Genomic DNA, 24,129 nt, shown 5'->3' with positions numbered 1-24,129 from the left:
AATTGGTTGAATCAATGAAAGACCATCCAAGTTGGGTGTTCAATCAGAGTGCAGAAGACAACAAACTTCAACTACAAAAAGAAGAAATAATAATAACTAAATAAGCAATAAATATTGAGGACATGAAATTAAAGTCCTTGAAAATGAGTCCATTGTTTGTGGGAACATTTCAATGATGGAGCAAGTGAAATTGTCCCCTTTGGTTCAAGACCTGATAGTTGAGGGGTAGTACAGTAACTGTTACTAAACCAGGTGATCTGAATCCTAAGGTTTCTATACCTTTGTCCTGATGGCAACAGTGAGAAGAGAGCATGCCCTGGGAAGTAAACAAGTAGAGTAGGTCAAGCACACAGCCTAGTGCAACTAAACTGATGGTGATTGTGGAGGAGATGCCGTGGCCATTCCACAGGGAAGTATCAAGGCCCAGGTCTTAGAACTTAGTTTTGAGGTGCTGATGGTGTTGAATGCTGAACTGTAGTCAATGAAAACCATCAGTATGTAAGCATCTTCACTGTCCAGGTGTTCTTGGGTTGAGTAGAGCCAATGAAATGACATCTGCTATTGACCTGTTGTAACGGTAGGCAAGCTGGAGTGGATCTAGGTCATTCCTCAGGCAGGAATTGATTTGCTTCATGACCAACCTCTCAAACTGCGTCACAAGTGGATGTAAATGCTGCTAGACTGTCAATGAGGCAGGTTACTATGTCCTTCTTGGGCACCAGTATAACTGAAGCCTGCATGAAGCAGGTGGATACCTCAAATTGCCAAAGGGAGTCATTGACATTGCCTGTAAAAGTCCAGCAAAGTGATTAGCACAGGCGTTCAGCACTCCGTCTGGGCCAGGTGCTTCTGTTTGTAAACCCTCCTGGAGGATGCCCTCACGTTAGCTTCAGAGATCGAAATCACAGGGTCATTGGGGGTTCTAGCATCCATGGTCTGTTGGACAAAGAGAGCATAAAAGGCATCATAGAATTATGCTCACTAGAACCAAACAACTCCCTGACTTTACTTGTTACTTGCACTTCTTTCCTGAAGAGAAGGACACTTTTGGACCTTCCTGTCCTCTATATATTGTTTCAGGAAGCTTTCCTGGACACATTTCACACATTGCATCCCATGTAGGCAGGATGCTTTGGTGGCCCAGTCAATTCAGGGGAATTAATTTCTCTCACTAATACATAGAAAACCTACAGCACAATACAGGCCCTTCGGCCCACAAAGTTGCGCCGAACATGTCCCTACCTTAGAAATTACTAGGGTTACCCATAGCCCTCTATTTTTCTAAGCTCCATGTACCTATACAAAAGTCTCTTAAAAGACCCTATCGTGTCCGCCTCCACCACCATTGCCGGCAGCCCATTCCACGCACTCACCACTCTCTGCGTTTTTAAAAAAAAAACTAACTTACCCCTGACGTCTCCTCTGTACCTACTCCCAAGCACCTTAAACCTGTGCCCTCTTGTGGCAGCCATTTCAGTCCTGGGAAAAAGCCTCTGACTATCCACACGATCCAATACAACCCTATTATTCCTACAACTTCTCTGCACACATACTCCTTAAGTTGCACTGATGATTGGGGAAAGCCCCAACCTCCCTTTGTTTTTAAGTTCTACCCATATAGCCTCACTGGGCAATCCCCCACTCTAAGTACTGTTGTAACATACTCCCTTATCAAAAAGGCTACACACCCACCTCACTTACCTATATCTGTCATACTTGTATCATATCTGTATCCTGGAATACTGAGCTGCTAGTCCTGCCCTTCTCTCAGGAATGTTTCTGTCATGGAATAGTCCTCAGAGCCAAACCTTGAGTTTATCTGCTTTTCTTGTTAAATGCTGAGCATTGAAATAAATTTAGTGTAATTGAGTATTCTTTTCCCTGCCTTGTGCTGTTCCTGGCTCTTCTGAGCGTAGGACTTGCTCTTGATGACTACTGCTTTATTCCATGACTTGCTCCTGCTCAGTGTCTCACCCCTCTGCCAATCTAGTTTAAACGAGACAGCATGGTACATCATAGCAGTTATCACAATCACTTTATAGCACTAGCTATAGTTGATCAGGGTTCGAAGCTTGCCACTGTCTATAAGGGGTTTGTACATTCTCCCTATGACCATGCGTGTTTCCTTCTACAAAGACAGTACCGTTAGGGTTAGGTTTTAAGTTGAGGGCATGCAATTTTGGTGACAGAAGCATGGCAATACTTGTGAACTATCCCAGTACAATCCTCACTGATTTGAATTGACACAAAAAGCACATTTCATGTGACAGATCAAGCTAATCCATATCTTTAGCTAATCTTTATAAAGCTAATTTTTACTTTCACATCTAATACTAGCATATTTCCTTGCAAGGATATTGATCCCCCTCTGGTTCGTGCAACCCATCCCTCTCCCTCTTGCACAGGTCACCTCTACCCCAGAGAGGACCCCAGTGATCCACGTACCTGAATCCTTGCCCCATCCACCAATTAGTTCTTCAGCCACACGTTGGTTTTGTCTATCTTTCTCTTTCTGGGCTCACTAGCACATGGCATCAGGAGGAGTCAGAAAGCATTACCTTTGAGGACATGCATTTTAATCTGTTGCTTAACTTCCTACACTCAGTCTGCAGAAATTCTTCCCTTGTTCTGCCAATATGTACAATAACATCTGGCTGTTCACCCTCCCCCTCATATTTTCTGCAGCAACTCAGATATATCCGTGATTCTGGCATCCAGGAAGCAACACACCATCCAGGTGTCTCTTCTGCAGCTACAGAATCTCCTGCCTGACCCTCACTGTCAAATCACCAATCATTATCACACTATCTGACTGCACCCATCTGCTGAGCCTTGAAACCAGTCGGTATTTAAGGAGGGGAATGGCAACAGGGGAACCTTGCATTGACTGCCGACTCCTGTTTCTTTACCTGGTGATAACCCCTTTTTTTTTTGTAACCTGTACTTTTGGTGTGATTACCTCAGTACAAATCTCACTTGTGAGCTTCTTAGACTCCCAGATGATCTTGAATACATCCAGTTTCTTGACCTGTTCTGTCAGAAGCTTCAGCTGGGTACACTGCTCGCAGATGAAGTCATCAGCAAGACCTGGGGTTCCCCATCTTCTCACAACTTGGAGGAATATTCCATTGCCCTAACTATGGTCATGCCTACATTGAATCAGATACCAATACTGAACAAGAAAAATTAAATCAGAAAGGGTAAGATGAGGGAACACACACTAGTCCTCATCAAGGGCTCAGAAGTGGAAAGATTGAGTGGTGTCAAGCTCCTGGATGTCAACATCTCTGAGGATCTATCCTGGGCCCAACACGTTGATGCAGCTACAAAGAAGGCATGGCAGGGCTGTATTTCAAGAGGAGTTTGAGGAGATTTGGTATGTTGCTAGACAGTGACAAATTTCTACAGATGTAACATGGAGAGTATTCCAACTGGCTGCATCACTGTCTGGTGGGGGGGGGGGGGAATGGAGGCTACTGCACAGGAACAAAATAAGCTGCAGAAAGTTGTTAACTCCATCAGTTCCATCATGGACACTAGCCTCTGTAGTATCCAGGATATCTTCAAGGAATGATGTTTTCAAAAGGCGGTGTCCATCATTAAGAACCCCCATCACCAGAATATGCCCTCTTCTCATCAGGAAGGAGGTACGGAAGCCTGAAGGCACACACTCAGTAATTCAGGAACAGCTTCTTCCCCTCTGCCATCAGACTTCTGAATGGATATGGAGCTCATGAACACTAACTCACTATACTTTTTTCTCTTTTTGCATTATGTATTTAATTTAACTTTTAAAAAGAATGTATGCACTATAATTTACAGCTTTTGTTATGTATTGCAATGTACTACTGGTGCACAGCAACAAATTTCACGACATATACCAGTGATATTTATTCTGATTCTGAAATCCTATCAGTGTGCCTTCACCAATGTCTCTCAAGCTGAAGGCTCAGCTCCTCACTTTCACTATATCTGTTGTAAAAGGAAACTTCACCAAACTTTGCCCTCCTTTTATTGCCCTCTAATTAGCTAATCAATGATACTTTTCAAAGTTCCTGTTTTTATTTCCAAGCAGGTGGATTATTTGCTTTCTTTCTTGACACACCAAAACCTTTTGAGCCACAACCTCCCCCACCCCTTTACCTGCTCAGTCTCATAATGGCCACTCCCAGAATAGCAACTTTTTGTAAAGTGGCAGAGCAACATAAGGTGCATTGCTGCCACCTACTGAACTGGAGTGTGGAGAACAGATAGGAAGTATACCCACTTAATTCCTTCCTCCCCCTCCCCCCAATAATATCAAAAAGTAATGTGTGGAACTGCATTCAAGCAATATATTGTATGCTGCACTGTTTCAAGTGCATTCCCTACAAATGCCACTGTTATGCATATAAACTCTGAACAAGGAATTATTCAACCTAGTATGTAAACTTGTAGGCATAACTTCTTTCCTCCTTTTATACCCATCTCCCAGTTGAGTTCCCACCATCCTCTCTGAATTTTGTATAAGTGCCATCATTTGTCTTCCTTATCTCATCTTTGTTGCCACGGTGATTGAATATACTTTTTCATTATGGCTTTCACCTCCCCTTTATGCAAAGACACCACTATATTTACATCCTTCATTTTAAGTTATTGCATGGCTAGAATATCTGCCACCTTGTTTCCTTCAACCCCAACATGTGCAGAAACCCGTAAGAAATGGATACACAAGCCAAGATCCTGCAGCCTATCAGATGTTGTCCAATCTAAAAAAGTGTGTCTGGCCTACAATTTGAAATGTCCTGTTTTAATAGATGTCAAAACTGATCATGAATCAGAGCACAGAAGAACATACTCAGTGTACTACCAAGGTTAAAATGATAGCAACAATCTCAGATATGAATATTGATATTTCATTTGATAATCTTTTATTAGTCACCTGAAACTCAAACAGAAACACCTGAGCGACCTGTCTCTGGATCATTTAAACCATCTGTATAGATATACAAGAAGCCATAATATCTGCCTTACATATATTGCTGAATTATCTGTGCTCCTGATGTACAATCTTATCTTTTCTTGAAGGCTTAAATCAACCACAGGCAAAGGGAAAACCATGGAGGAGCAACAGAAAGGGATACACTAGGTCCATATTCCATATTAAACAATACAAGATTTTGGGCCCATTAATTTCACATCCACCCAGAACTGAGATCTTATGAATGCACTGCTTCCAATACTCTATTAATGTTGTCAATATTGGATGACCAATTTTATGTCCTCACATTAGCCCAGTAAACCATTGCCAACTGTAACCTGCGTAGATGTAAAGGTACTTCATCCACTTCTAATGTGGAAATTGGGGTGATTTAATAGCACCACAACATAATCTCAATTCTTGAGAATGAACTTTATCAAAGGGCTTTAAAGCTGCTAAAGGCTGACCCATAAGCAACACATCCATAATCAAATACAAATCTGATTAAAGCAATATACGTTTGTTTAAGCGACCTCCTACTCACTCCCCAATCACACCAACTAAGCACCTGACCACATTAAGGGCTTTTTTACACTTCTCTAGAATGTTGTTCACATGCACCTTCTATATTAGCTTTGTGTTGACGTACCTAGAAACTTTGCCACCTACTCTTGTTAAAAGATTTACCATATGACTTGATCAATTGTGAGTGTAATGTTCTTTTTAGAAAAACAAATAACATGAATCTTTGCAACAGAAATTTTAACCCCCCCCCACTGATGTCCCCATTCCTCTACTTCATTAATAGCTGCATGCATTTTCCTAACTATATAAATTATATTATAGCTTCTCTTCCACACTGCATTATCATCAGCATATAACAATTTGGAAATGCCTGAGTCAATATTTAAGATAATACTAATCATAATATTAAAAAGGAATGGGCTACACACACTCCCCTGAGGAATCACATTCACTATCTCATATTCCTTAGATAATGTTGTTCCCAGCCTAACTTGTCTGTTCCTGTCACACAAAAATCTTTGAAACCAATTGAACAATAATACCTATTCCCATCTTTACAGTTTTAAGCAGCAATCCTTGCATCCATAACATATTGTAAGCTTTCTCTATTCAGATAGAACTGCTACCACTGATACTTTATTAATTGGGCCTTACATATATCAGATTCCAAATTTAACACTGAGTCAATGGTTATTTTTCCTTTGCGAAATCCAGATTGGTATACAGCTAATTTTCCACTACTTTCCACAAAATAACGAAGCCTTGCTATGACCATTCGTTCCATTATTGTTAGTGAAATAGGTCTATAACTGGAAGGATCTGATTATTCCTTGCAAAGTTCCACTATAGGGATAACAGCTGCTAATATCCAGGAAGGAGGAAGCCACCCTTCAATCCATATCGTATTGAAAAACCAAAATAAGTTTTGAATCCAATAACATACTATATCAAATGCCATCTTTTCCAGGTGATGTCTGACCAGCCCTTTTAAGTTCAGACAGTATAAATTAAACATCAAGCAGCAACTAGAACATTTTGTTTTCTCAGTAATCTGAGGACAGCTTGCCAGAACCATTTCTCGATAAGCAAGCAGAGACCCTTCTTCAGTACTGCGAAGGAAGGGGGAAGATGCTAGAATAAAAGTTGGGGGAAGGGGAAAGAAGCTAGCTGGAATGTGAAAGGTGAAGCCAGGTGGGAGGGAAAGGTCAAGGGCTGGAGAGGAAGCAATCTGATAGGAGAGGAGCAAAGGGGAAGTAATAGCCAGGTGAGAAGAAATAAAAGGTCAGAGTAGTGAATAGTGGAAGTGGGGAGGGGGGAACAATTTGTTTATCAGAAGGAGAAATCACAAAACCAAATGATCAGGAAATGTATTTTCACACAAATCAAGTAAATCCCAATTTATCTTTTTAAAATTCCAAGTGGAGATATTAGAACTTTCCTCTGATACAGATCTATTCCCATTCTACAGATAATGGGAAAATGATTACTCCCCACTGTTGTATCATTATACACTTCCCAGTTACATACACTTGCTATATCCTCAGATACCAGCACAAGGTCTATAGCAGAAACAATGTTATTCAATAGGTTTATCCTTGTACTCCTACTATCATTCAAGCTCACCAAACACTTTTCTTCCAGAAAGTATTCCAATGCTGTCCTATTTACATTTGTGTCAGTAGAACCCCACATAGTACTCTGCGTATTAAAATCTCCACACCATATGACCCTGTATCTCCCACTTCAACCCGCACTTTCCAATATATCAGGTGTTAACCTTTCAATAGGGTTATTAAAAAAATTATCTGCCCCTCACCATTCTTTCCTCAAATTTCAAGCACAATTGACTTATGAACAACTCCAATTTCCATAACTCCGTGCTATCCCATTTGTGACAAAGGTAGTTGAGGGGTGATCATATAGAGATGTATAAAATGAGGGTCATAGAATGCACACAGTCTTGCCAAGGGAAAGGAGACCAAAAAGGTTTAAAGTGTGTATCAGATGAGCTGCCAGTAAAAGTAGTTGAGGCAGGTACAATAATGACTTTTAATAAAGGACATTTAAGTGTATGGAAAGGAAAGGTTCTTGGGCTTAGCTAGGCTCATTGGTTGGCATGAATGAGTTGGGCTGAAAGGCTTGCTTCCACGCTGTACTTTGTCTATGATTGGTAAATGGTGGAGAGATGTGGGTCAAGGTATAGGATGTATCAATGGCCAGAAATGAAGAAATTGATCCCTTTACCAAGATCTGCAACATGGAATAAGACTGCATAAGATGAAGAAATAAATATATAGTTCAACTGCAATATTTAGAATTAGGATTTTGTTAGTATGATTAGGCTCCTGGACAATTTATCCAGTGAAATATGTCTACTCTTGAACACAGTTTCAAAAATTGAAATCATGTGTTAATAAAAAAAAACTTTCCTGAGTTGGTATTAAAACACTAAATGTTCCCTATTCTTCCAGTCACTCTTTGTTCCTAGCTGGACTACCGTGCATGGGATTTTTTTGTTTAATTGTTGTTTATACTATAGTGACTTCACAACCTGCTCCATAGTTTCAAGCTACTAAGTGTTAGTGGTTGCAGATGAGCTATTCTCTCCCAACTGGGGTAGGCAGACGTGCAGGTCATGTTAGTAATATCACTGTCTTGAGAATGGATATTTAAAAAAGAAATTATATAGTCTATAATGTTTTCTTATTAATCAAGTTGTTAATGGAGTTATTGTGAAATGTTTATTGCACAGACTTTAAGGTATGAACATAATAGCTGTTCATATAGTATGTCACTAAGAGAAGAGTTAATATATTTTGTATTTGCCAATCTTCCAGTTTGCAGAAAATCTTAGGGCTGGCTTCTCTGGAAGGTGTGTTGGATCCTAAACACCTCAATCCTAAGTACATCATCTATAATGTTCATCATGTTAATAAGCAAGGAGTGGTGTTTCTAGAGAATAAATTGGGTATGTATATTGAATATTCTAGAATCTAAAGGCTAAAATGACATTGAGAAATTATTTTTAGTAATTAAACCAATTTGAAAAACAAATTTCCAACTTGCATTTTTTGGTTTTGAGCAATTTTTACCTTTATCTCTGTTTTGTTTGTTGTTATTGTTTGTGGGATTCCTGATGCTGGGTCAAGTTTCTTACTTCTGGTGAATCGACAATAAAGTTTTCTGTGTGCTATCGCAAAATTTTCTGTAAAATATTTGCTACACAGCTAAGTAAGTCTGATATCCAAATATGCATTCTCCCTGTCAAAACTCCTATGTGCAAAGTAAGAACAAAAGTTAAAGTCTTTTTCCCCTTGCTCCTTGCCCAGTATATTAAGACTAATTGAAGCACGTATACAGTGGCATGCAAAAGTTTGGGCACCCCGGTCAAAATATTGTTACTGTGAATAGCTAAGCAAGTAAAAGATGAACTGATTTCCAAAAGGCATAAAGTTAAAGATGACGCATTTCTTTAACATTTTAAACAAGAAAACTTTTTTATTTCCATCTTTTACAGTTTCAAAATTAAAATAAAGGAAAAGGGCCCGAAACAAAAGTTTGCACACCCTGCATGGCAGTACTATGGCAGAATGGGAAGCCCATTCTGTAAAAGGGCTGGATGGTTTGGAGTTTATCAAAGGTGTGCAAGATAGTTTTTTGCAGCAATACATAGAGGTACCAACTAGAGAAGGGACACACATCAAAGTTGCTGGTGAACGCAGCAGGCCAGGCAGCATCTGTAGGAAGAGGTACAGTCGACGTTTCAGGCTGAGACCCTTCGTCAGGACTAACTGAAGGAAGAGTTAGTAAGAGATTTGAGAGCGGGAGGGGGGGATCCAAAATGATAGGAGAAGACAGGAGGGGGAGGGATGGAGCCAAGAGCTGGACAGGTGATTGGCAAAGGGGATATGAGAGGATCATGGGACAGGAGGTCCGGGGAGAAAGACAAGTGGGGGGGAACCAGAGGATGGGCAAGGGGTGTAGTCAGAGGGACAGAGGGAGAAAAAGGAGAGTGAGAGAAAGAATGTGTGTATAAAAATAAATAATGGATGGGGTACGAGGGGGAGGTGGGGCATTAGCAGAAGTTAGAGAAGTCGATGTTCATGCCATCAGGTTGGAGGCTACCCAGACGGAATATAAGGTGTTGTTCCTCCAACCTGAGTGTGGCTTCATCTTCACAGTAGAGGAGGCCGTGGATAGACATGTCAGAATGGGAATGGGATGTGGAATTAAAATGTGTGGCCACTGGGAGATCCTGCTTTCTCTGGCGGACAGAGTATAGGTGTTCAGCAAAGCGGTCTCCCAGTCTGCGTCGGGTCTCGCCAATATATAAAAGGCCACATCGGGAGCACCGGACGCAGTATATCCCAGTCTGCATCGGGTCTCACCAATATATAGAAGGCCACATCGGGAGCACCGGACGCAGTATATGCCCCACCTCCCCCTCATACCCCATCCGTTATTTATTTTTATATACACATTTTTTCTCTCACTCTCCTTTTTCTCCCTCTGTTCCTGTGACTATACCCCTTGCCCATTCTCTGGTCCCCCCCCCCCACCCCTGTCTTTCTCCCCGGACCTCCTGTCCCATGATCCTCTCATATCCCCTTTGCCAATCACCTGTCCAGCTCTTGGCTCCATCCCTCCCCCTCCTGTCTTCTCCTATCATTTTGGATCTCCCCCTCCCCCTCCCACTTTCAAATCTCTTACTAATTCTTCCTTCAGTTAGTCCTGACGAAGGGTCTCGGCCTGAAACGTCGACTGTACCTCTTCCTAGAGATGCTGCCTGGCCTCCTGCGTTCACCAGCAACTTTGATGTGTGTTGCTTGAATTTCCAGCATCTGCAGAATTCCTGTTGTTTGCGTAACTAGAGAAGGGGCAGTGTTTGATCTCCTGTTAGGGAATGTGATAGGGCAGGTGACGAAGGTATGTGTTGGGGAGCACTTTGGGTCCAGTGATCACAATACCATTAGTTTCAATATAATTATGGAGAAGGATAGGACTGGACCCAGGTTTGAGATTTTTGATTGGAGAAAGGCTAACTTTGAGGAGATGCGAAAGGATTTAGAAGGAGTGGATTGGGACAATTTGTTTTATGGGAAGGATGTAATACAGAAATGGAGGTCACTTAAAGGTGAAATTTTGAGGGTACAGGATCTTTATGTTCCTGTTAGGTTGAAAGGAAAGGTTAAAAGTTTGAGAGAGCCATGGTTTTCAAGGGATATTGGAAACTTGGTTCGGAAAAAGAGAGGGATCCACAATAAATGTAGGCAACTTGGAGTTAATGAGGTGCTCAAGGAATGTAAAGAATGTAAAAAAAAATCTTAAGAAAGAAATTACAAAAGCTAAAAGAAGATACGAGGCTGCTTTGGCAAGAAAATAAATCCAAAGGGTTTCTACAGTTATATTAATAGCTAAAGGATAGTGAGGGATAAAATTGGTCCCTTAAAGAATCAGAGTGGACGGCTATGTGCGGAGCCAAAAGAAATAGGGAGATTTTGAACAATTTCTTTTCTTCAGTATTCACTAAGGAGAAGGATATTGAATTGTGCGAGGTAAAGGAAACAAGAAGGGTAGTTATGGAAAGTATGATGATTAAAGAAGAGGAAGTACTGGTGTTTTTAAGGAATATAGAAGTGGATAAGTCTCCGGGTGTGGACAAAATATTCCCTTGGACCTTAAGGGAAGTTAGTGTGGAAATAGCAGCGGCTCTGACAGAAATATTTCAAATGTCATTAGAAATGGGGATGGTGCCAGAGGATTGGCGTATTGCTCATGTGGTTCCATTGTTTAAAAAGGGTTCTAAGAGTAAACCTAGCAATTATCAGCCTGTAAGTTTGACGTCGGTGGTGGGTAAATTGATGGAAAGTATTCTTAGAGATGGTATATATAATTATCTGGAGAGACAGGGTCTGATTAGGAACAGTCAACATGGATTTGTGTGTGGAAGGTCATGTTTGACAAATCTTATTGAATTTTTTGAAGAGGTTACTAGGAAAGTTGACGAGGGTAAGGCAGTGGATGTTGTCTATATGGACTTCAGTAAGGCGTTTGACAAGGTTGCACATGGAAGGTTAGTTAGGAAGGTTCAATCGTTAGGCATAAATATGGAAGTAGTAAAATGGATTCAGCAGTGGCTGGATGGGAGACGCCAGGGAGTAGTGGTGGATAACTGTGTGTCAGATTGGAGGACGGTGTCTAGCGGTGTGCCTCAGGGATCTGTACTGGGTCCAATGTTATTTGTCATATACATTAGTGATCTAGATGATGAGATTAGTAAGTATGCAGATGATACTAAGATAGGTGGCGTTGTGGATAATGAAGTAGGTTTTCAAAGCTTGCAGAGATTTAAGCCAGTTAAAAAAGTGGGCTGAAAGATGGCAGATGGAGTTTAATGCTGAAGAATGTGAGGTGCTACATTTTGGTAGGACTAATCAAAATAGGACATACATGGTAAATGGTAGGGCATTGAAGAATGCAGTAGAACAGAGGGATCTAGGAATAATGGTGCATAGTTCCCTGAAGGTGGAATCTCATGTGGATAGGGTGGTGAAGAAAGCTTTTGGTATGCTGGCCTTTATAAATCAGAGCATTGAGTATAGGAGTTGGGATGTAATGTTGAAATTGTACAAGGCATTGGTGAGGCCAAATTTGGAGTATTGTGTACAGTTCTGGTCACCGAATTATAGGAAAGATGTCAGTAAAATTGAGCGAGTACAGAGGAGATTTACTAAAATGTTGCCTGGGTTTCATCTCCTAAGTTACAGAGAAAGGTTGCACAAGTTAGGTCTTTATTCTTTAGAGCGTAGGAGGTTGAGGAGGAATTGATAGAGGTATTTAAAATTATGAGGGGGATAGATAGAGTTGACGTGGATAGGCTTTTTCCATTGAGAGTGGGGGAGATTCAAACAAGAGGACATGAGTTGAGAGTTAAAGGGCAAAAGTCTAGGGGTAACATGAGGGGGAACTTCTTTACTCAGAGAGTGGTAGCTGTGTGGAATGAGCTTCCAGCAGAAGTGGTTGAGGCAGGTTCGATGTTGTCATTTAAAGTTAAATTGTATAGATATATGGACAGGAAAGGAATGGAGGGTTATGGGCTGAGTGCAGGTTGGTGGGACTAGGTGAGAGTAAGAGTTTGGCACGGACTAGAAGGGCCGAGATGGCCTATTTCCATGCTGTAATTGTTATATGGTTACTTAGTAACACCCCCTTTGGCAAGTTTCACAGCTTGTAAACGCTTTTTGTAGCCAGCTAAGAGTCTTTCAATTCTTGTTTGGGGGATTTTCACCCATTCTTCCTTTGCTCATTGCGGCCAAAAAGTTCTATTCAAAAGGTTCAAAGGAACATCTAAACAAGCCTGATGCATTTTGGAAACAAGTCCTGTGGACTGATGAAGTTAAAATAGAACTTTTTGGCCGCAATGAGCGAAGGTATGTTTGGAGAAAAAAGGGTGCAGAATTTCATGAAAAGAACCCCTCTCCAACTGTTAAGCACGGGGGTGGATCAATCATGCTGTGGGCTTGTGTTGCAGCCAGTGGCACTGGGAACATTTACTGGTAGAGAGAAGAATGAATTAAATTAAATACCAGCAAATTCTGGAAGCAAGTATCACACCATCTGTAAAAAAAGCCAAAGATGAAAAGAGTATAGCTTCTACAACAGGATAATGAACCTAAACACACCTCAAAATCCACAATGGACTACCTCAAGAGGCGCCAGCTGAAGGTTTTGCCATGGCCCTCACAGTCTCCTGACCTAAACATCATTGAGGATCTGTGGCTAGACCTCAACAGAGCAGTGCATGCAAGACGGTCCAAGAGTCTCACAGAACTAGAAGACTTTTGCAAGGAAGAATGGGCGAAAATCCCCCAAACAAAAATTGAAAGACTCTTAGCTGGCTACAAAAAGCGTTTACAGGCTGTGATACTTGCCAAAGGGGGTGTTACTGAGTACTGACCATGCAGGGTGCCCAAACTTTTGCTTTGGGCCCTTTTCCTTTTTTGTTACTTTGAAACTGTAAAAGATGGAAATAAAAAAGTTTTCTTGCTTAAAGTATGAAAGAAATGTGTCATCTTTAACTTTATGCCTTTTGGAAATCAGTTCATCTTTTATTTGCTTAGCTATTCACAGTAACAGAAATCTTGACCAGGGGTGCCCAAACTTTTGCATGCCACTGTAATGTTATTTGGTAAAGATCAAAAAAGGCTAGTGATCAAATTTCAAAATTCTCTGGATCTCTTGTTTAGTCATGTACCTGTGTATGTTTGCTGCCAAGCACAAAGCCTGTGGAAATTACAGAGAATATCTTTCCAAAAAATAGGGTAAAATTGTTTGAGGTGGTGTTAGAGGTTAAAATATTATGAAAAGTTCTAAAAACATTTTCTTTTTTTAAATAGATGAGCTTCCACATTGGGTTCTGTCAGCTATGAGGTGTCTGGCAAACTGTAAGTATACATGTAGTTGTCTATAATGTTTTGACCTTGTTAAGATAAATTTAATGGATCAATTAGATTTGCAAATTTTTCAGTTGCAGAAATTTGATGGAACTTGAAACAGAGAATGTACTCCTCACTCTAAATTCTGGAGTTATGACACTTCCCATATTTTAAATAGGTTTGCAAATGAAAGTCTGCTGGGAGCTGCTGGAGTGTTTGTGGTAGACCTGAGTTTACTGTTACTGTGTAGCTGATTGTTGGCTCTGGTGATGGGAACTTATGGAAATGTTCTTAGAATAATTGCCCTTTAGCATACAGAATTGTGCAGACTGAGCATGAACTCCAAATCCATTCTTTAAAATTAAAAGGAATATTGCGTGCAAATATATTCATTGACTATTTTCCTTTATGCTTTTACAATAGTGTTCCAAAGTATATTTTTAAAAATGTAGACTCAATTCACCATTTGAGGCCAATTGTAAAAATTAATTTGATCTTTTAGAGTTCAAACCTTTCCTTTCCCTTCCCACCTATTTAGCAGTTTTAAATGTATGAAGGAAATTCATATAATGAAGGGAATGTGACACACCCTGTTGTGCTGGTCTATTTTCTATTCTCTATTTGATGCTATCTAAATGACTTTGGTTGGAAACTTGAATGGACACATTTGTATTGGAGACTTTCCTGGGTTCAGCTTTGCTATGGTGCTGCGGTTAGGGATATAGTGTTTGATATCTTTCTGTAGTTTGGCAATGGAGTGTACATGTCTGCAGGGAAACCATCCCCTCTAGTATTTTTCTGGAAAAGCTGCACAAACTAGAGTGCAGCTTTAGATGGTCTCTGGAATAGCATGCATAGCAATGAGACCAGACTAACCTGGTTATCTGTCCATTTAGTGGGAACACAAAACACAAGCTGGATGACTGTTTTGTTGAGAATGCTGTTCGGTCGACAAATGTAACTCAAGGTTCCAGTTGTCACATTAGCACTCTCCTTCTATCGTGGTCTCTTGCACTTCCAACAAAGTTTGGTGCTAGCATGAGGAACAGCACCTAGTCTTTCATCTTGACATATTACAAGCACTCAAACTATGTTGTGAGTTCAACAATTTGAGGCAATGCTTATCACCATCATTTTTATTTACTCCTGGTACTCCTTCCAAATTTAATTTGGTGGTTTGGTGCATCGTTCACTGGGCTGATCTTGCTGCAGAATTTGAGTTTGCTTCAGTATGAGTCCCGAGATCGAAAGTCCTCTGTTGGGCAGCTGCTCAAGATGAAACTTGAAAGGGAATGCTGCATGCTTTTCCAGACCACAGTTGTAAATCTGCAATCACCAGTGAGGTGAGTGATTGTCTTGGCCTCAACACAGCTGTCCCAAGAGCAGCGTTTATTGGGAGAGAGACTCTGACCGTACAGGGTGGATCCAGTGCAGAGGGCCCTTCTCATTGCTAGTCGAATGGGTAGTATTTATTATGAGTTCTGGTTATAAAGCAGTCTGCTAAAAGGCTCTGACAGTCTGCTTAGGTAACCCACCTTCGCGATACATTGTGTCCTTTTCCATAGTACCTGTGTGATGTTCTGTGCTTCCCATTGCCTGATCGATTTGGTGTGTTTTCCTGACAGAACATTGCCGCAAGAGAGTTGTGCAGCAATGTCCATCTGAATGAGACGTTGCTCAACCATGAAACAAGCCCATCCTTCAACACCGTGGCCAGGTAGTGTCTCAGCATGTGGTGACACTTGGCGTTTGCCTACCTTGGTTCTACATGTGACTTGATTCAGCCATACACAAAGGTGGCCATCAAAACGAGGACAATGTTTGATGCATTTCTCCTCTCCCCCCCGCCCCCCCACTGTCTCTCCTGATGTCAGTCTTTACACCCCCCTCCCCCACTGGTTATCTCTTAAATTTGAATGATGCTTTCTTCCTCATGGATTCTGACATGCTGCTGGCCAGAAATGCGGCATTGTACACGTCCAGCAGGTTTGGCCCTATCCCGTCTGTCAGACTTGGAGCATCTTGGCTGGTAGGCCGTTGCTTCTGGGAGTTTTATTTTCTTCACGGGTATAGATGGAGCCCATCAGCTCGTCTAGGCTTGGTGGCTGGTCTCCTGCTTGCTGTCATCTAAGATCCTTGTGATAAGATAGGAAGTTCAGAATCAGAATCGGATTTATTATCACCGGCTTGTGTCATGGAATTTGTTAACAGCAGCAGCAGTTCCATGCAATACATAATATAGAAGAAAAGAAATAATAATAAATAAGTAAATCAATTACAGTATACTATATTAAATAGATTTTAAATCGTGCAAAAAACAGAATAACATATATAAAAAAAGTGAGGTAGTGTCCAAGGGTTCAATGTCCATTTAGGAATCAGATGGCAGAGGGGAAGAAGCTGTTCCTGAATCGCTGAGTGTGTGCCTTCAGGCTTCTGTACCCCCTACCTGATGGTAACAGTGAGAAAAGGGCATGCCCTAGGTGATAGGGGCCCTTAATAATGCACGCTGCCTTCTGGACACCGCTCCTTGAAGATGTCCTGGGTACTTTGTAGACTAATACCCAAGATGGAGCCAACTAAATTTACAACCCTCTGCAGCTTCTTTTGGTCCTGTGCAGTAGCCCCCCCCCCAATTCCAGACAGTGATGCAGCCTGTCAGAATGCCCTCCATGGTACATCTATAGAAGTTTTTGAATGTATTTGTTGACATACCAAATCTCTTCAAACTCCTAATGAAGTATAGTCGCTGTCTTGCCTTCTTTATAACTGCATCAAGATGTTGGGACCAGGTTAGATCCTCAGAGATCTTAACCCCCCAAGAACTTGAAATTGCTCTCTCTCTCCATTTCTGATCCCTCTATGAGGATTGGAAGTTCTGGGAGGCTGTGCTGTCTGGGGCCTTGCAGTTACACAATTTGACAGAAGGGTATGTGGAGCATTAATGTTAGTCTGCAAGGATGTTACTGAGTCTTTAAGGTTGTGTATCAGAATTCGCCTTTGTGAACCTTATGATAGAAGTAATATGACCACATGGTCCTGAATTGGAAGATGATCTTGGTGGCTTCCGAGGCAAAGAGAGAGTCTTGCCACCTCTTTCCTTGGAGGTCCTCCCTTACATCCACCTCTTTACTGCAGAAAAGGAAAATTCTGCAAGTTGATCTGAATTGATGTGATCCCCTCTGATACCGTCTTGGTTTCTGAGCTCCTTTTGATGTTTTCTTCAGTTGCTTACCAACACTGCAGTGGGGAGCTTTCTGGTTCTCCAACCTGCCCAGTCCCTCTTTAGTTCCTCAAACTTAATGTTCAACTTCAATGTTCCCCTGTCTGCCTTCTAATCTTCCTGTATGTGATAGTTAGCTAAAAGGAGGCAGTGGCGTGCATGACGTCAATGGATCTGACTGTGACTGTCTTTGACATGGAGGAAAGCCCTGTTCTGGACTGGGCTGAATAACCTCATCTGTGGATTGTGTTGCATCTTTTACCATTTCTACCAGTCTTGAAGAGCTTTCCAGCACTGCCATATTATCCATTTGAAGTCTGCAGCCAGAATGGTATGTCACCAGCAGCAGTGGAAACTGCTAGAGGACATCCAGCTGCTTGCTCTGCGGTGGAAAGGTGTGCGTGTGGATTAATCTGAGCAGAGTGTTATGCACATTACATCCATGGCTGGGATATGCCCTCCAAATGTATGTCAATGACTTGGACTACGGGATTAATGGATTTATGGCTAAATTTGCCGATGATACAAAGATAGGTGGAGGAGCGGGTAGTGTTGAGGAAACAGAGAGCCTGCAGAGACTTAGATTAAGGGAATGGGCAAAGAAGTGGCAAATGAAATACAATGTTGGATAGTGTATGGTCATTCACTTTGGTGGAAGAAATAAATGGGTTGACTATTATTTAGATGGAGAGAGAATTCAAAATGCAGAGATGCAAAGGGATTTAGGAGTCCTTGTGCAGGATACCCTAAAGTTTAACCTCCAGGTTGAGTTGGTGATGAAGAAGGTGAATGCAATGTTGGCATTCGTTTCTAGAGGTATACAATATAAGAGCAGGGATGTGATGTTGAAGCTCTATAAGACACTCGTGAGACCACACTTGGAGTATCATGTGCAGTTTTGGGCTCCTTATTTTATAAAGGATATACTGACATTGGAGAGGATTCAGAGAAGATTCACAAGAATGATTCCAGGAATGAAAGGGTTATTATATAAGGAACGTCTGGCAGCTCTTGGGCTGTATTCCCTGGAGTTCAGTAGAATGAGGGGGGATCTCACAGAAACATTCCGAATGTTAAAAGGCATGAACAGATTAGATCATGGCAAAATTATTTCCCATGGTAGGGGATTCTAGGACAGGAGGGCATGACTTCAGGATTGAAGGACATCCTTTTAGAACAGAGATGCAGAGAAATTACTTTAGTCAGCGGGTGGTAAATCTGTGGAATTTGTTGCCATGAGTGGCCAAGTCATTGGGTGCATTTAAGGCAGAGATAGACAGGTTCTTGATTAGCCAGGGCATCAAAGGGTATGGGGAGAAGGCAGGGGTGTGAGAATGACTGGAAAAATTGAATCAGCCCATGATTGAATGGCCTACTTCTGCTCCTATATCTTATGGTCTGTTGGTCTTATTTGGTGACAGAAGTTGCCTCTCCACAGCAAGATACCCATACTGGGAGCTGGAAGTGTCCCTGACTGTGTTGCTAACCCAAGGGGATGTCCTTGCAATCAGGTCTGATTGTTGCAGTAGTCCACAGAGAGAAAGAAGAATTTTTGCTCCTGCAAAGTCTTGCAATATGCTTATGACTATTGCTCTAGGATGCACTGGCACCATTGTTTTTTTTAATTGTGTGGGTCAAATTTCCATCATTTAATTCCTTACAAGAGAATATCTGCAGATGCTGGAAATCCAAGCAATACACACAAAATGTTGGAGAAACTCATCAGGCCAGGCAACATCTATGGAAAAAAGTACAGTTGATGTTTCGGGCCAAAACCCTTTGACAGGACTGGAGGAAAGACGCTGAGGAGTAGATTTGAAAGGTGGGGGCAAGGGGAGAGAGAAACACTAGGCGATAGGTGAAACTTGAGGGGGGGGATGAAGCAAAGAGCTAGGAAGTTGATTGGTGAAAGAGACAAAAGGCCAAGGAAGAAAGAAGAAAGCGGGGGGCGCGGGGGGGAAAGGAGCACCAGAGGGAGGTGATGGGTGAGCAAGGAGATAACATGAGAGAGGGACGACAAGGGGATGGGAATTAGTGAAGGGGGAGGGATGGAGGCATTACTGGAAGTTTGAGAAGTCAATGTTTATGCCATCAGGTTGGAGGCTACCCAAACGGAATATAAGGTGTTGTTCCTCCAACCTAAGTTTGGTCTTATCCCTACAGTGGAGGAGGCCATGGATGGACATATTGGAGTGGGAATGGGAAGTGGAATTAAAATGGGTGGCCACTGAGAGATCCTGGTTCTGGCGGACAGAGCATAGATGCTTGGCAAAGCGGTTTTCCAATCTACGTTGGGTCTCACTGATATACAAGAGGCCACACTGGGGGCATTGAACACAGAATGTGATCCCAACAGACTCACAGGTGAAATGTTGCCTCACCTGGAAGGACTGTACGGGGCCTTGAATGGTAGTGAGTGAGGAGGTGTAAGGGTAGGTGAAGCAAGGATAAGTGCCAGGGGGCGGGGGGGTGGGGTGAGTGGACAAGGGAGTCACATAGAGAGCTTTTCCTGCAGAAAGCAGAGAGTGGAGGGGGGGAAGGAAAAGATGTGTTGGTGGAATAACTCCTTAATCATTCCGTTCCACGCGTGATCTGGTACATTGTATGGCTATGTGGTCCAAGCTGTTTTTTATGACTTGTTTTCTTTTTCCCTTTCTCAGGGCCAAACGGAAGTGAATTGAACCAACCAATGTATCCAGGGTTTGAAAGAGATGTATTCAAAACAATAGCAGACTATTTTCATAAACCAAAGGAGCCCTTGTTGACCTTTGAGTTCTATGAACTTTTTATTAACACTTTAGGTGGGTGCTTAATAATATACACAGCATAACTCTAAATAAAAATAAAATGTTTCTAATTTTACTGAGTAGGCTCATTTGGTTGAGAAGGTTGAGATAAGAGAATCTATTAGGCCAAAAATCTTTCATTATTGCCTATTTAGCAATCTTGACTCCCAGTTTAGCAAGAGCTTATCTAGTTCCTCATAAAACATGTTTTGCAGTGGTAATCTGCACAAATGCAGCTATTGCTTAAGTTATGAAACATTCTGTTCCTGGGGTTGCCATCTATAGACATGAACACACCATTACTAAAAAGAGTGCAATGATCTTGTCTTAACAGATGTTTTATCCTAATTGAAAATTAAAGTAAAAATGTTTTGAATTTATCACGTAAGCAATTCATTGCAGAATGTCTTGACATTTGATAATGAATTAGACATAAGACATAGGAGCAGAATTAGGCCATCTGGCCTATCGAGTCTGCTCCGCCATTCAATCCTGGCTGATCTTTTTTTTTTTTATCTCCTCCTCATCCCTATTTCCCGGCCTTCTCCCCCTAACTTTGATGCCATGTCCAATCAAAAACTTATCAATCTCTGCCTGAAATTCACCCAATGACCTGGCCTCCACAGCTGCAAGTGGCAACAGCATGTATCCCGAGGCTGTGTCCTCTTGTCCTAGACTCTCCCATCATGGGAAACATCCTTTCCACATCTACTCTGTGTAGGCCTTTCAACATTCGAAAGGTTTCAATGAAATCCCTCCTCATCCTTCTGAATTCCAGTGAGTACAGAACCAGAGCCATCAAACGAATTGCAAGATATGATAAATTAAAGCATAGAACCATTCAACATAGGAACAGGACCTTTGACCCATGATGTTGTACTCAACTCATTAAGCTTTTGACACCTAATCCCTTCTACCTACACATGGTCCATATTCCTCCAGTCTCTGCATTTTCATGTTTATCTAAAATCCTCTTGCCTTGATTATATCTGCCTTCATTACAACCTCTGACAGTGTATTTTAGGTACCCATCATTCAGTTTCTTAAATAAAAAAACTTGCCCCACATATCTCCTTGAGCTTTCTCCCTCTCAAATCTCAGGGTTTGTATAATTTATTCATTCTTTGACAATAAATGTACTTGAATTTTGAAACCTTAAATGCATGCCCTCTTGTATTTACCACTTCAACCCTGAGACAAACATACTGGTTGTTTACTCTGGCTATGCCTCCCATAATTTTATAGACGTCTGTCAGGTCTCCCCTCAGCCTTCACAGCTGCAGAGAAAACAACCCTAGTTTGTCCAACTTATAACATGTACTCTCAAATCCAGGCTGCATCCTCATTAACCTCTTCTGCAGCCTCCACGTCCTTTCTATAATGAGACAACCCAAAATGAAATGTAATACTCCAGATGCGGCTCAAACAGTTATATAGAGCTGCAACACAACTTCCTGGTTCTTGTACTTAAGGTCTCAGCTACTAAAGGTAAGTGAAGTTTAAGAGACTACTAGACAGGTATATGGAGGAATCTAAGGTGAGGGCTTATATGGGAGGCAGGGTTTGAGGGTCGGCACAACATTGTGGGCCGAAGGGCCTGTACTGTGCTGTACTATTCTATGTTCTATGTCATACACCAGCTTTACCACTTTCAGGGAGCCATGATCTCTCTGCATCTATGTTGTTAAAGGTCTTGCCATTAGCTGTGGACTTCCTCTTTGCAATTGATCTCCCAAAGTGATATTGCCCAGATTAAGCGCCATCTGTTACTTTTCTGCCATATCTGCAACTGATTTACATCCTGCTGTATCCTTTGATATGAGCCACAACACCACCAATCTTTTGTTGTCTGCAATCTTACTATCCATGTTTTCATCCAAGTTACTTTGGAGATCCCAGTACAGATACCTGCAGAACAGCACTAATCATGGACCTCCAGCCAGAAAAAAGACAAATAGACTACTAGCCTCTGGCTTCTATGAGCAAATCAATTTTGAATCTAAGGCTATGTCCACACTAGACCGGATAAATCCGTAACCAAAGCCTTCCACACTGAAACGGCATTTTCTTCCCCCCGAAAATGGAGATTTTCAGAAATGCTCTCCAGAGTGAATAAATCTGAAAATGCCTAATATCCGGCGTAGTGTGTACAGGGTAACCAGCTATTTTTAAAACCGCTGTCATGACGTGCCGGAACAAATGGCGGCAGCAGCGCGGCATTTCATTGTTTTCCTGAACACAACCTCCAACACCACAACAATATCTGACAACAGATGTGTAACAGCCTAATATAACATTGTATGGAAATACAAGGTAACACTGATGCAGACATGTTTTATACATTTAACAAGGTGATTTTTAATGTATTGTTTGTGCAAACATTCAATAGATGCAATTGTCACTTCTGCCCGGTAACTCGTTTTATTGCACGTTAAATACAGCAAAATAATACACAAAGACATGGCAAAAGTAAAGGCAGACAAATGAAGTAACAGCAAATTTCACTTTTGCCCAGTAACAAGCCTTATTGCATTTAGTTGTAGCTGTCGTCCCTTTCATCGGTGAAGAGACTATGGCTGTAGGAAATGTTTCTGGACAAACGCGCACCAAGTCTTTCGTTTGGCAATTTCCTTTTAAGTTTTTCTAGTCTGTAACTGGGCAAACGCGCACCAAGTACACTGTTTCCTCTTCGCTTGTTTTCTGTGTGTCCTGCGCATGCCCAGTAGGAGATTTGCCCGAATACCTGTTTTCGTGTGGACAGAGATATTTTTAAAAACGCCTAGTGTGGACACCGGCGTTTTCAAAATTATCTGGTCTAGTGTGGACGTAGCCTAAGTGAATGGCTTACTAAAATCCATATATGGTATTCAACAACCACTGTTCTACTTTAACAATCACCTTTGTCACCTCCTCAAAAAAGCTCAATCAATAGTGATCTGACCCATACAGAACCATGTTAATTCTACCTAATGTTCATAAATTCTGTCTCTAAAGTTCTTCTTGAATAGCTTCCAGATGATCTATAATATCATCTGCAATGACAAGATCGTTACCATCCTTGAACAAACGAACAACATTAGCTACTTGCCAGTCCTCCTGGACTTTGCTTGTAGCTAAAAAGGAAATTTGATCAAGGCTCTGACAACCTCATCTCTCACCTCTCAATAACCTGAGGTAATCTCATCAAGCCATGGGGACTTGTCTACTTTAATTTCTTCAGTGAAGCCATCACCAGTTCTTTCTTTATTTCAAAATGACCTAGCAGATTAACATGCTCTACACAGATTTCATCATCCTCCATGTCTTTCTCCACTGACACAAACTACTCATTTAGGACCTCGCCCACAATTAAACAAGATTAATTTAGGAAAACACTTAATTTAGTTTGCAGTGAACTGTTTGATTAAAATTGGCATATTACCTCAGCTTTGGGTAGTTTGTAGTATAGCAGCAGCTGTAACAATGTAGTTCAATCAGCTGATTTAAATTTTTCATACCAAGTTCAATTTGACTAATTTTAATTGTAGTGGCCTTCAGTTTAACTTTATACGTTTTCGAAAGCCAGGTCTTCTGCAGCAACAGCGAATTGGTATTGAAGCACTTCAAGTTTGCTGTCTTCTTTTGCCCCCTGAAAATCGGAGAAGACTTCAACTGTTAATACGGATGATGGCACGAATTGCTGTTAATGTTGAAATGCCCCCTCTTCATGATGCTATAGCAAGCAGAACACTGGTGAGATTTACACGGTTGATTCAATTGCTAGAAGTCCTTTGTAGATCCAAGGAATAATAACATAATCAAATAGTTGTAAACTTTCAGTTTAGTTTTAAAAATCTTAACTTTTGGATGAAACCCATTGTATTTACCTTTAAAGAAAATGCATTTAGATAATCATCAGCCAATGAAAACTGTTTGTTTGACATTCAACATGTGATGTATATCTCAGACTTCAGATACAGCACTGTCAACTGCAGAAATTCTCTGATCACTCAGCAATAGTTGGGTGTATAAAGGGAGGATGGGAGGATGAATACAAGACCCTGGTGGAGGACTTTGTAGCATAGTGCAAGCTGAATCATCTTCAGCTCAACATCAGTAAGTAAAATGAGATGGTGAAGCACTTCAGGAAGACCAAGCCTGCACTGCTGCTTATTACCATTGATGGTGAGGACATGGATGTGGTGAGGACCTACAAGATCT

General features: G+C 41.4%; 1 protein-coding gene across 3 annotated transcripts in view; it reads left to right on the top strand.

Annotated features, from left to right (window-relative positions):
* LOC140195013 (DEP domain-containing protein 1B-like) overlaps positions 1-24,129 on the top strand; it is a 56,319-nt gene that overhangs the window by 15,680 nt on the left and 16,510 nt on the right. For all 3 annotated transcript variants that reach the window (XM_072252570.1, XM_072252571.1, XM_072252573.1), the window contains exons 5-8: positions 8,323-8,453; positions 13,882-13,929; positions 19,804-19,944; positions 23,495-23,661. In XM_072252570.1, the coding sequence (XP_072108671.1) occupies positions 8,323-8,453; positions 13,882-13,929; positions 19,804-19,944; positions 23,495-23,661 (487 nt within the window). The remainder of the gene's footprint in view (positions 1-8,322; positions 8,454-13,881; positions 13,930-19,803; positions 19,945-23,494; positions 23,662-24,129) is intronic.

This window comes from Mobula birostris, chromosome 3, assembly GCF_030028105.1.
Source record: "Mobula birostris isolate sMobBir1 chromosome 3, sMobBir1.hap1, whole genome shotgun sequence".
Taxonomy (NCBI): domain Eukaryota; kingdom Metazoa; phylum Chordata; class Chondrichthyes; order Myliobatiformes; family Myliobatidae; genus Mobula; species Mobula birostris.
Note: the sequence above shows the minus strand (reverse complement) of the source record. Positions and strands in the feature narration are given on the sequence as shown.